General features: G+C 51.8%; 1 protein-coding gene across 6 annotated transcripts in view; it reads right to left on the reverse strand.

Moving 5' to 3' along the window:
* SIGLEC1 (sialic acid binding Ig like lectin 1) overlaps positions 1-12,293 on the reverse strand; it is an 80,165-nt gene that overhangs the window by 30,259 nt on the left and 37,613 nt on the right. For 5 of the 6 annotated variants that reach the window (XM_065597373.1, XM_065597376.1, XM_065597375.1 and 2 more), the window contains exons 2-6: positions 7,439-7,520; positions 5,526-5,885; positions 4,060-4,356; positions 2,019-2,282; positions 276-530 (exon numbers count right to left, since the gene is read on the reverse strand). In XM_065597373.1, coding sequence (XP_065453445.1) covers positions 276-530; positions 2,019-2,282; positions 4,060-4,356; positions 5,526-5,885; positions 7,439-7,487 — 1,225 coding nt within the window. In that variant the 5' untranslated portion in view covers positions 7,488-7,520. The remainder of the gene's footprint in view (positions 1-275; positions 531-2,018; positions 2,283-4,059; positions 4,357-5,525; positions 5,886-7,438; positions 7,521-12,293) is intronic. The other variant, XM_065597378.1, reaches the window with a different exon arrangement.

Genomic DNA, 12,293 nt, shown 5'->3' on the forward strand with positions numbered 1-12,293 from the left:
AACCCCTCTTCTCCCTGAGCAGCCCTGCCACGCCCCCCCCCCCCCCCGGCTCAGCACACAACCCCCCAAACTACACTGGAATCTTCAAGCAACAAGTAAACTACCAGCCAAACTCCCCCCAAGGATCACATCGTCTCTCCTTCTACCCAGAGACCTCCCGGGCAAAACTTTTCTGTTTGCTAGCTCCTCCCATCTATTAATCATTTATTAACCCTTTAAAAACCTCAGATCAAGGTGCCCTGCAGTCGTAGGTGTGAGTTTTGTGATACACTTACAGAACACGCTCAGGCTGATGGCCTGGGACATCTGACTCCCTTTGTCGTTCTGCACCTTGCACGAATAATAGCCGGTGTCGCTGCTGGTGACTTCGTGAAACACCAGGGAGCGGACCGTGCCTTCCTTGATCCAGACATTGTTCTTGTACCAGGTGTAGCTGAGATCCTGGTTCTCCTCGCCGGGAACGGCGCACGTCAAAGTGACCGTCTCGCCTGTCTGTATCTCTGCAGAAGGGCTCACTGAGACCACGGCAGCTGAAGGAGATGATAGCAGATTAAGTCCTAGAGATTAAGACTAAACGGGACCACCAGATCATCCAGGCTGACCTTCTGTATAGCAGAGGGCACTAAGCACCACCCAACCACCCCCTAGCAAGCCCATCCACCAGAATTAGACCAAGGGGATACTCGATTACTTTGTGCCACGGGCAGAGATCGGGGGGAAGGAGATGCACCGGGGCTCCAGACCCGTGCAGTGGCAGGAAACTGAGTATGTGAGATACACTCACGTGATCCTAGCAAATAACCTGTGCCCAGGACGGGGTGAAGCCAGATTTTAAGGGCTACTGATCCTCCAGCTTCAAGACATGAATGGGCAGGGCCGGCTCCAGCATTTCTGCTGCCCCAAGCAAAAAAAAAGCCGCGATTGGCGGCGGCAATTGGGGGGGGGGGAAATAAAGCCACGATCGGCGGTAGCAGTTCAGCGGCAGGTCCTTCGTTCCTAGAGGGAGTGAGGGACCTGCCGCCCCCGAATTGCCGCAGGTACCGCCCCTCTCCCTTGGTGGCCCCAAGCATCTGCTTGTTAAGCTGGTGCCTGGAGCCGGCCCTGTGAATGGGACACCCTCTGGGTTGAAGAAGGACCCCCCCCACACACAGCTCTCCAGGATGCAAGAGTGAGGGGAGAGGAAGGCTGGGTTTGTGATTAAAACACTGCACTAGGACTTGGGAAATTTTGGATTCAATTTCTACCACCCTGGCAGACTTGCTGTGTTTGGGCAAGTCATTTAGTCACTCTGTGCCTCGGTTTCCCCATCTGTAAAACAGAGCTAGCGATGCTTCCTTATCCCAAAGGGTAGATTCAGTAGTGCTTGCGAGGCACTCGGACATGAGGGTGATCAATTGAGCTGAGTAGGAAACCATTTTCCCATCTTATAAAATAAATCGGAGACCTTGAAAAATGTTCCTGTCCAGAAGTGGGACGAAAAGTCAAAATCTCACATTTTTGTGAATGAGAAAAAGATTTGGTTTGGGTCAATGGCATGTTTCAGTTTGATTTGAACCTTTTTTTTCTTTAACTATTTTTTTAGTCAAAATTGACTAACATTTCTAAACAAAAGGTCATTTTGACTTGAAAAGTGGAAACATTCCAGTGCAAAAAATGTCAAAACTGGCCAGCTTGACCATTTCAAAAAAGTTTTCTGATCATTTTTTGAGTCGTGAGAGTCCTTGAAACCGACCCGGCTTTGCAAACTGTTTGGATTTTGATGAATCAGCATATTTAAAAAAAAAACCCATTCCTTGAAAAATTCCCAGCCCACTCTAATGAAAAATACTGAGACAGTCAGTCAGTTGCATTAGGGTGGAGGGAACGTTATTGTTTTGCTGAAGCATCCACCTGTGGCCATCCTGGCCTAGACGGAGCACTGGTTTTCGTTTTCTTTGCTGCACAGGGTCCCTGTGAAGCCATGGTGCTACCGGGGTATTAGCTGGTGATTCATCTGCAGCCCCGTCCTCCATACTTACAAAAAACATAGAGAACAACTGCTTCCGCCACCCCGGTCCCGACGGAATTTTCCGCTTCACAGTGGTACGGGCCATAATCTTCGCGAGCAACGCTCTGGAGAGTCAGAATCTGTTGGCTCCCCAAGGCGGTCCCGCCCTTGTACCACTTGTACGCGGTGACCTCGGGGAAGGTGCTGTTCACGCTGCACGTGAGAGACACGCTGTCGCCCACCCGGATGTTCTTTGTGGAGGGGGTGATTACCACTTTTGTGCCTTTCGGGGAATCTGCAGGGGAATCGGAGGGAGAAAGGACACGCAGTGAATGGAGGTGGCGGCCAGTGGGCACCACCACAGCCAGGAATCGCTGGCTGAGCCTGAAGCCAGCGGTCCTGACTTAGGGAAATCGGGTTAGCTCAGAGGCGTTCGTCACTCTGTCACTGTCTCCAGTCTGGTCCATGCTGCTCATGACCCTCTGAGAGCTCTTCTATCTGTGGCCTCTTGGAAATGACGTTGGCACCACAAGTCCTGCATCTTGGCAGGGGGTTAGACTCGATGCCCTTGCAGTCCCGTCTCACCCTATGGGTCTAGGAGTCTCTGTATCTGACAAATCCACACAGGGCAAAAGACCCCCCACCTCAACTAGCCCCCTTGCCAGTGTCAGAGACCAAAGCCTGAGTGAGCCAAAGGACCTGAACCAGCTTCTCATCCTTAGAGATGGTTCCCTGCAGGTCAGGAAGCCAGATCCAGGACTTAGGGCTGCTTCCTAACCACGTTCCCTGGGCGGCATAGCCTGGGGCGCCTCTGCTTTTGGGAAAGGAGACAGCTCCACGGGTAGACGCTGGAAAGGTCTTGGCCCATGGTCAAGCTAATGACAGAGGCAGGAGGTGGCTGCTGGCATTAGCCTATGAGCAGAAGAACAGGGCATCATGGGTAGAGTTCTCGGGCTGAAAAGTGTGTGCAGGCTCCATGGAGCACTGGAGTTCTTTGACATACGGGGCGAGGGGGTCTGCTACCAGCTATCTCAGCACCACAGTCCCCGTTGGGGCTGGGAGGAGAGTCCTGTTTGCCAGGCGGACGGTGGGTGGGGAGGCAGGGCTGGGCACAGCGCACAGGGCGCGTTCTGAGAGGAAAGTGGGGAGCTGTAATGAGTTGGTGGTGGGTAGAGAAGGAAGAAGTGATATTAGAAGGGCAACTGGCAGTTGGCCTGAATGAGAAACGTTTCTGGAGCTGACATTTGCACCCCCAAGTGGTAAGAGGGAGTCGGAGGGGAGGGTCTGTACAGCAGCGATAAGTCGGTCCAGGAGACCGGGAGGAACTAGGAAACTGTTGGCCAGATGCAGCTTTCAGGAGACATCTGGACTAACTGCAGCGACATCCAGGGATTGACACCAGCCCCTGGGACCTCTGGCCACTTTTACCAAACTGGTGGGTGCTGTCTTAGGCACCTTGCCTTAGGCCACTGAGTCTGAGAATGTCGGCACAGCTGCTCCAGGGTGAAGGCCGCAGACTGTTTCTAAGGGGCATCATGTTCTGCGTTTGTACAGCCCCTCTCTTCTCAGAGAGCTTTACAAATGATATTCACCGGGCTCCCCAGCCTGCCTTCCACTCCTGCGCTCTGCCAGTGATCGCATGCAGATGTCCAACTATGCAGGTAGTCAGACCTCTGCATCCTCTCACTTGCATCCACAATTAATTGCACCCAGCATCGAATCAACCAGAGGAGGTTTTTTCCCCAAGTGTGGCTCTATAAGACACAAGACCCAATTCGCTCCCCACAGGAATGCAGCCGCCTCTGGGGTGGAACAGGGCAGCGGCTGAAGCAGCACCCAGCAATGCCACAGCACAGGATAGGGCTGCAAGGCGAGAAGAAGTCTTTGTTCAGTGGAAATCACAGAGGAGAATTTAGGGAAGCCAGACGTCCGTTGGAATCTGGCCATGTGTCAGAGATCACATGGCAGAACTGCAAGCATTGTGGGCTGGAAAGACATGACTTGGGCAATGCAGAAACAGAGGCCGTAGCTGCTGGTCCTCGCTCCAGTGTTTGAAAAGCAGCACTACTCACGTTTCACCCGCAGAACGATTTCCCCGGTTGCCTGCTTGGAGCCAACAGACACTTCGCAGAGCAGTTTTTTGGAGTGGTCCTGCCATGACAAGGAGGTAACAAGGATCTGCCGGCTGAGCACTCCAGCGGTGTCCAGTTGCACTGCCCCAGATACGGTCGAGAGCAGGGCATTGTAGCCGCTCCACTGCAGAGCGGTGCTATCGTATGGGCAGGCGTACGGACTGGAGCAGGTGAAGTTCACTCTCACACCCTCCCTTACATCTTCCGGGGCAGCAATGGCCGGGCTGGTGGGGGCATCTAGGGATGGAAAGAACAGGGATATTCTGGGGAATCTGCGATGGGATAATAGCAATTCCAGTTTATTCCTCCATCACGGCGCGGTACCCTTGGACATTCATAGAACCATAGAATATTAGGGTTGGAAGGGACCTCAGAAGTCATCTAGTCCAACCCCCTGCTCAAAGCAGGACCAATCCCCAGACAGATTTTTACCCCAGTTCCCTAAGTGGCTCTGTCATAACTATAAAGGGAAGGGTAACAGCTCTCCTATGTACAGTACTATAAAATCCCTCCTGGCCAGAGACTCCAAAATCCTTTTCCCTGTAAAGGGTTAAGAAGCTCAGGTAACCTGGCTGACACCTGACCCAAAGGACCAATAAGGGGACAAGATACTTTCAAATCTTGGGGGTGGGGGAAGGCTTTTGTTTGTGCTCTTTATTTGGGAGTTCGTTCGCTCTTGGGACTGAGAGGGACCAGACATCAATCCAGGTTCTCCACATCTTTCTAAACAAGTCTCTCCTATTTCAAACTTGTAAGTAAACAGCCAGGCAAGGCGTGTTAGTTTTCCTTTGTTTTCTCAACTTGTAAATGTACCTTTTACTAGAGTGTTTATCTTTGTTTGCTATACTTTGAACCTGAGGCTAGAGGGAGGTCCTCTGAGCTCTTTAAGTTTGATTACCCTGTAAAGTTAGTTTCCATACTGATTTTACAGAGATGATTTTTACCTTTTTCTTTAATTAAAAGCCTTCTTTTTAAGAACCTGATTGATTTTTCCTTGTTTTTAGATCCAAGAGGTTTGGATCTGTATTCACAAGGGGATTGGTGAAAGGTTTCTCAAGGCTTCCCAGGGAAGGGAATCCATTTGGGAATGGTGGCAGCGGACCAGATCTAAGCTGGTAGTTAAGCTTAGAAGTCTTCATGCAGGCCCCCACATTTCTACCCTAAAGTTCAAACTGGGGAAGCAGCCTTGACAGGCTCCCTTAAGGATTGAACTCACACCCTAGGTTTAGCAGGCCAATGCTCAAACCACTGAGCTATCCCGGCAGCAGTGGGGATAGAACTCAGCTGCTCCACAAGCACTCAAGCTACAGGAGACTCGCCCATGGCTGGCAGCAGTACAGGGCCCATGACACACAGTGGAGTAGTTGTGATTTTACACGCTCTGGCTAGCTCGTCTCCATACTCACCGGTAACCGTCACCATCACCCCACGCAGGTCTGACCACCGGTTGCCCCGGTTGATCTCGAACCTGAAGTTGTACTTGCCGCTGTCCTCGCTCCTCATGCCCCTCAGCAGCAGGGTACAGTTGTGCCCGGCTAGGTCGCCCAGCAGCTCGGTCCGGCCCTGGAACCTGCTGTTGACCTCGCTGGGAGTGGCCGAGTGGTAAATCACGGCGTGCTGGCTTTCGTAATCCTTGTACCAGATGGCCACAATGCCACCCTCGGGGTTCTCTGTGCTGGGGTAGCTGAAGGTGCAGGGTATCTGGAGGCAGGAGTCCTGCACGCTCTGCAGGCTTTGGGGGTAGGTGACGCCCCACGAGCCAAAGACTGTATTGGACAGAGGGGAACAGACAGAGGGAGCAAGGCACAAGCAGAAACCTCAGTTAGCACAGAGCTAATCTGCTGACTCCATCAGCAACATGCTTCTCTCCTCTCTGCCAGCCAGCAGGGCCTGGCTTCTGGGCAGAGACCTCTTCCCTTCTGGCCTTGCCACTGATCTGCCGTGTCTGTGGGTGGAGGCGGGGAGAGGGGGAAGGGGCTTGAGCATCTCACTTAGGCCCAGATTTTCAGAAGCGCCGACCAGTTGGGTTCATTGACTTTAATGGGAATTGCATCTGATCTCTGGGGTAACTCCATTCAAGTTGGTGGAGTCATCCCAGAGCTGAATTTGTCCTATTGCGAGCAGCTGGTGCATGTCACCGCTGTAAATTGGGCTCTCAAGCTGGGCATCCAAAATCAGGGGCCATGCTGGAAATTCGGGCTGCTGTCTTAGTGCCTCAGTTTACCTGTGTGTAAAATGGGGATAATGATGCACTGCCTGTGTTCAGTGACTGAGGCATAACCGAAATACAAATAAATAATGCCACCTGCTGCCAAGGGATTGGTTAATTGGTTTTCGTACTGTGCCTTAGGACCAGTAAACGCTCAGTGTCTGATCCTACTCCCACGCTTACTGGTGTAAAACAGGAGCGTGCACTGCCCTGGGAGAATATACAGGGGTCGGTTAGAGATTGCTCCTGAACCTAGGAGAGAGAATCCTACAGGCTCTGGGTAAGAACATAAGAACGACCAGACTGGGTCAGACTAATGGTCCATCTAGCCCAGTGTCCTGTCTTCCGACAGTGGCCAATGCCAGGCGCCCCAGAGGGAATGAACAGAACAGGGAATCATCAAGTGATCCATCCCCTGTTGCCCATTCCCAGGTTCTGGCAAACAGAGGCTAGTGACACCCAGAGCATTGGGATTGCATCCCTGCCCATCCTGGCTAATAGCCATTGATGGACCTATCCTCCATGAACTTATCTGATTCTTTTCTGACCCCTGCTTCACAATATCCCCTGGCAACGAGGTCCACAGGTTGACTGTGTGCTATGTGAAGAAATACTTCCTTTTGTTTGTTTTAAACCTGCTGCCTGTTAATTTCACTTGGTGACCCCTAGTTCTTGTATTATGAGGAGTAAATAACACTTCCTTATTTACGTTCTCCACACCAGGCATGATTTTATAAACCTCAGTCACATCCCCCCTTACTCGTCTCTTTTCCAAGCTGAACAGTCCCAGTCTTTTGAATCTCTCCTCATACGGAAGCTGTTCCATCCCCCTAATCATTTTTGTTCCCCTTCTCTGAACCTTTCCCAATTCTAATATAGCTTTTTTTTTTTTTGAGATGGGACGACCAGAACTGCACACAGTATTCAAGGTGTGGGCGTACCATGGATTTATATAGTGGCATTGTGATATTTTCTGTCTTATTCTCTATCCCTTTCCTAATGGTACAAACCCTTTGCCATGCTGGAGGCAATGGAGGGAGTGCTGCATGCGGGCAGAAGCTAACAGAACACAATTGATCATTATTATTAGGGTTAAACATGGCACCGTACCTTGCTGGGCATGACTGGCCAGGAAGATAAGCTGAAATAAGAAGGACATGACCGCTCCCACTGGATAACGTTATGGGAGATCCTGGTGGACGAGAAAAGAGGATCATGCAATAGGCTCTTGCAGGATGGTTAGTCTTTAGTTAGATGGGGGGGAGATAGCTCAGTGGTTTGAGCATTGGCCTGCTAAACCCAGCGTTGTGAGTTCAATCCTTGAGGGGGCCACTTGGGGATCTGGGGCAAAATCAGTACTTGGTCCTGCTAGTGAAGGCAGGGGGCTGGACTTGATGACCTTCAAGGTCTCATCCAGTTCTAGGAGATGGGATATCTCCATTTCTAATAATAATAAGTGTTTGGAAAAGGAAGCTGTGCTGGCGAAAGGCCCTGCAGACTAGAGGCCTCTGTTTAACCAAAGATTTGAGGCAGGATGAGTAGCAGTAGAGCAGGCTTCCTCCATGTTGACCTGCCAACATGCTGCAACCCAAACCAGGGTGGAAGAGGAGTGCGTCTCCATGGCCCAGCGAGGCCTTGGCACCTCTGCTCGGACTGGTGGTCATCCACCCGCTAGGCATCAGGCCGGGACCCTGCTCATCTCACCGAGATCAGGCTGAGAGTCCATCAGATGAAAACCGCTTTTGATTGCTATGGGATAAATGTCGCTCTCAACTGAACCCGTGTCACAGTGGAATAACCCCCCCGGTTATTGGTGTTACTTGCTGACTCCTTTGGTCTTACTCCGGATTCACACTGGTGCAGCTATCGGAATCTGCACCCGATTCTGTACAATGACGTGGTTGCTGCTGCGAAAGCATGTACCTGGCATCCCAGGGACGGGGACATGGGACCTTGGGATGAGCATAGCCCAGCTCCATAGCATTGTTAAACCAGACACCTCGACAGAGAGTGTTGGTTGGAGACCCCATCTATCAGTTACCTGCTGGTTGGAGATGATCCACTCTTGATTGGATAACCCACTAGTTCTGGGCGGCCAATGAGAGACCTTAGACAAAACCACCATTCTGCTTGGCTTGTTTGGAAGCTCTGATGTCTCTGGGTTGAGGACTCCAGCTGTGGGACCATGTCCTGCCCCCACAGACTCAGACACTGGGAATATTTAGATCTTTTTATTTTTTTGGAAGGGGAGGGGATAAGAAGGCTGCTGGCAGCTCCCCCCCAGTCCCAAAAAAGTCAAAGACATCCCTTCAAATTCTTCACAATGTTGTAACCTACAGCTGATTGTGGGGAAAGGAAGAAAGCCCATAGCTGAGATTAAAAACTCCCAGATTAACAGGAAAATTTGCAAGACTGGGCTCCAAATATCTTCTGCGAAGCGCGTGGGCACTGGGCATGCCTGCATACAAGTGTAAATGCATTCCTGGCTCTTCCAGGTGTCATCTCTCTGCGTCCTCTGCCTGGGAGCAAGGACACTTGGATTCAGCCAGGTGATCCCAGATCAGACCTACACAATGGCTTGATGGGGCAATGCAGAGAGTTAGTCGTGTGACGTTTGGTAGCAGAGGGTCATGGGATGTCCCCGAGCTGGGCGCAAGCCCCACCGTTCACATCGGGCCCCCTGTTTGGAGGCGTTCAGATCCGGAGTGTTGGTGCAGATTGCAACAACAGATGGGATCCCAGATCTGGATTCAAATTCCCCCGCAGCTCAGCTCCAGGATTTTGGTTTGGCCATGCGTAGAGATCAGATCCAGGCTGATTAAATGAGCATCCACCCCCAAATTGCCCTGAAGTGCAGGGGAGTGGCCATGGGCCCTTTGTGGAGATAAGGGGTTTGGTTGACCTGACATAACCCCTCTGTGAGTGCAGAGAAGCCTGAGAGTTTGAAGGACGCTGAGTTTAGACAGAGGATAGGGCCGGTGTATTCCATCACAGAGACTTGAATAGCAGCCTCCTTGTGGATGAGAAGAGACCCACCTCTCGGTGTCAATCCAGTGTCAATCTAGAGTAGCCCCGTTAGAGTCAGTGGAGTCATTCCACCATGACACTGGCGAAGCCAGAGCAAAATTTTCCCCACAGTGGTCAGTTTTGATCTGATGGACGTTCAGCATAAGCTCGGTGAAACCATAGCGTGGGCAGAAGGTGAGGGGCTCATCTCCTGTTGCACATACTGTGGGGATGGGACCCCCAGCTGTAAGCCCTTCTAGGCAGGAACCATGCCATGGGGAAATGTCTGTGGTAGGAGCCCAGTGTATAAAAGGCAGCAGCTGGGTGGCTGTATATCAGTGACTCTCGGACAGAGGCTCTTTAATGTTTTTCCTGCAGCAGGTGATATTAAAACACTGCGTGATTTCATTAGTAACCAATCGAAGTTGTTAACCAACCAGGATGCTTCACTAGCCAATGAAGTTATTAACTTGCACTACGTTATTAATTTCAGAGGGGCAGCCGTGTTAGTCTGTATCAGCAAAAAGAACGAGGCGTCCTTGTGGCACCTTAGAGACTAACACATTGATTTGGGCACGTTATTAGTGTATTTGCTGTGAGAATAATACACTAAATCTTTCCCCGTCATACTGTTTAAATATGAATAGCACTCTAGTAAACGAATCAGCGAATTCACACTATCGTTCGGGCAACGTTGATCACTAATTTGGCTCCGGAACCACTGAGGTCGGAGTATCACTGGTATATGTAGTTAGTCTGTCAAAAGAGCACCACCTAGTGCATGCAAGAAGAATAGCACCTGTTTTACTCCTAAGTTTGTAGGTCCAACCATAGAAATGTAGGGGTGGAAGGGGCCTAGAGAGCACAGTTGCCGACTTTCACAATATGCCAAAAATCAAGCTGATCCCATTTCAAAACAAGGTCGAAACAAGCCAATCCCTAAGGACCCCAACACTCTGTGACTAGATCCCCCCGGTATGCAGTCTGGCACTATGGTGGGTCCTAGGGTTACCATATTTAGTGCCTCCGAAAGGAGGACACTCCACGGGGGCCCGCCCCAGCCCCGCCCATGACCACGCCCCAACTCCGCCCCCTCCCCAAAGTATCCGCCCCCTCCCCTGCTTCCCGCGAACATTTGAGTCGCGGGAAGCCTGAAGCAGGTAAGGGGGGGTGTGGGGGGAGGAGGCGCGGCCCACCCCCGGCACCGCACCACCGGTCCCCAGCCCGGCCCCCGGCCCGTCCCCCGAGCCCCCGGCCCGACACCGCCGGCCGAGCCCCCGAGCCCCCGGCCCGGCACCGCCGGCCGAGCCCCCGAGCCCCTGGCCCGGCCCGGCACCGCCAGCCCGGCCCCCGAGCCCCCAGCACCACACCGCCGGCCCGGCCCGGCCCCGCTCCGCCAGCCCGGCACCGCATGTCCCAATTTTCCCGGACATGTCCGGCTTTTTGGGATTTCCCCCCGGACGGGGATTTGGAGCCCAAAAAGCCGGACATGTCCGGGAAAATCCGGACGTATGGTAACCCTAGTGGGCCCGCTGTGCACCCCTGACTCTCTCCCTCCCTTGCCCCTGCTTGCCGGGAGCTGATCAAAGGGGAAAAAAAAAAGACGCTACAAGCCTAACAGGCTACAAGCTAAAAACAAGCACCTCACAAGCCAATTAAGCCAAAAACAAGCCCGATTTCTGCGTTTTGTCATGGGTTTGGCATGTCTGCTAGAGAGGTCTAGTCCAGACCCTTGTGCTGAGGCAGGACCCAAATGTTGTTCGGGAGAAGGATGTTCTAGCAGGTAGGTGAGCTAGTCTGACACGGGACAGCTAGGTTCAAGTCCCTGCTTTGCCTCCCATTTCCTGTGTTGTGGGGATAGATACAGAAAGGCGGTGAGATGTTCAGCTGCTACGGTAACGGAAGCAGTATCAGTCCTGTAGCTAGATTAGTCTACACGGCAAATGGCCTCCTGTGGGCACCTTTTAGCAGCTACCATCGAATACCCTCCACTCTGGGAACCCAGCAAAGACAGACCCCGAGATCTTCAGTGAAGGCTTTTATCTGTTGGGCAGGCTAACCGCTTGCAGGGGACAAGAACGCACGCTTCCGCCCAGTGCTTGAAAAATGCAGCTGGTCAAAAATGTTACCAATTTTCACACTTCCTGGAAAATTTTCATGATTTTAAATTTTTTTTTTTTTTTTTTTTTGCAGGCCAGAAATTTCCAAAAATGTGAAATTTTGATGAACACTTCTGCAACAAATTTCACAATTGTTTTGCAACAATGTCTGCATTTCCCAGCTATCTCCAGTGTGCGAACTTGCAGCGCTTGGGTTAGGAGGAGCCCATTCCCATTATCACCTTGTTTTCCTGGGGCTCCCATCTAGAAAATGGTCCACTCTCTTCTGATCTATAGCAAGCCTCAATGGAAGATCCCCTCCAGCACATGGTGTCCCACTGGGAACAGCACGCTGAGGTCCTAGGGCTGTGCATGTTTGCCCCAACTTGGCTCCAAAGATATCCGGCAAATTACAGAACTAAAACAGGTTGGTGGTGTGCCAGAGAGCCCAAAATAACTGCTAAACTCTGGACACTGCAAGCCAGCAGGGCTGAGAAGGAAGTGAACATCCCCGTGTCTCTCTGCAATGTCCCATCTGTTTCCTGGAGTCACTTTTCCACACACGCTTCCTCACTAAGTTTCATTTCTCCTGCACTCCTGCCCTGGTTTCACAGTTTCGTTGTCGCTGGTTCGCTCTGGTGAAGTGATGGATCCTGAATCAGGTTTCTAAGACGCACCCCAGGCCTGTATCTAGTGAGAGGAGCCGTTTCTGACATTCAGATCTGGATGTGGGTTTGAACATCCCCAAGGTTCCGGGGTGTTTCGACCCGGGGTTCTGGTTCTGACCCATCTCTAGTGTTGCTGGCTGTTGTGGTCCAGGGGATAGGGCATTAGTCTGAGATGCAGAAGACCTGGGCACT

The sequence above is a fragment of the Chrysemys picta genome, chromosome 5, assembly GCF_011386835.1.
Source record: "Chrysemys picta bellii isolate R12L10 chromosome 5, ASM1138683v2, whole genome shotgun sequence".
In the NCBI taxonomy this organism is placed as follows: domain Eukaryota; kingdom Metazoa; phylum Chordata; order Testudines; family Emydidae; genus Chrysemys; species Chrysemys picta.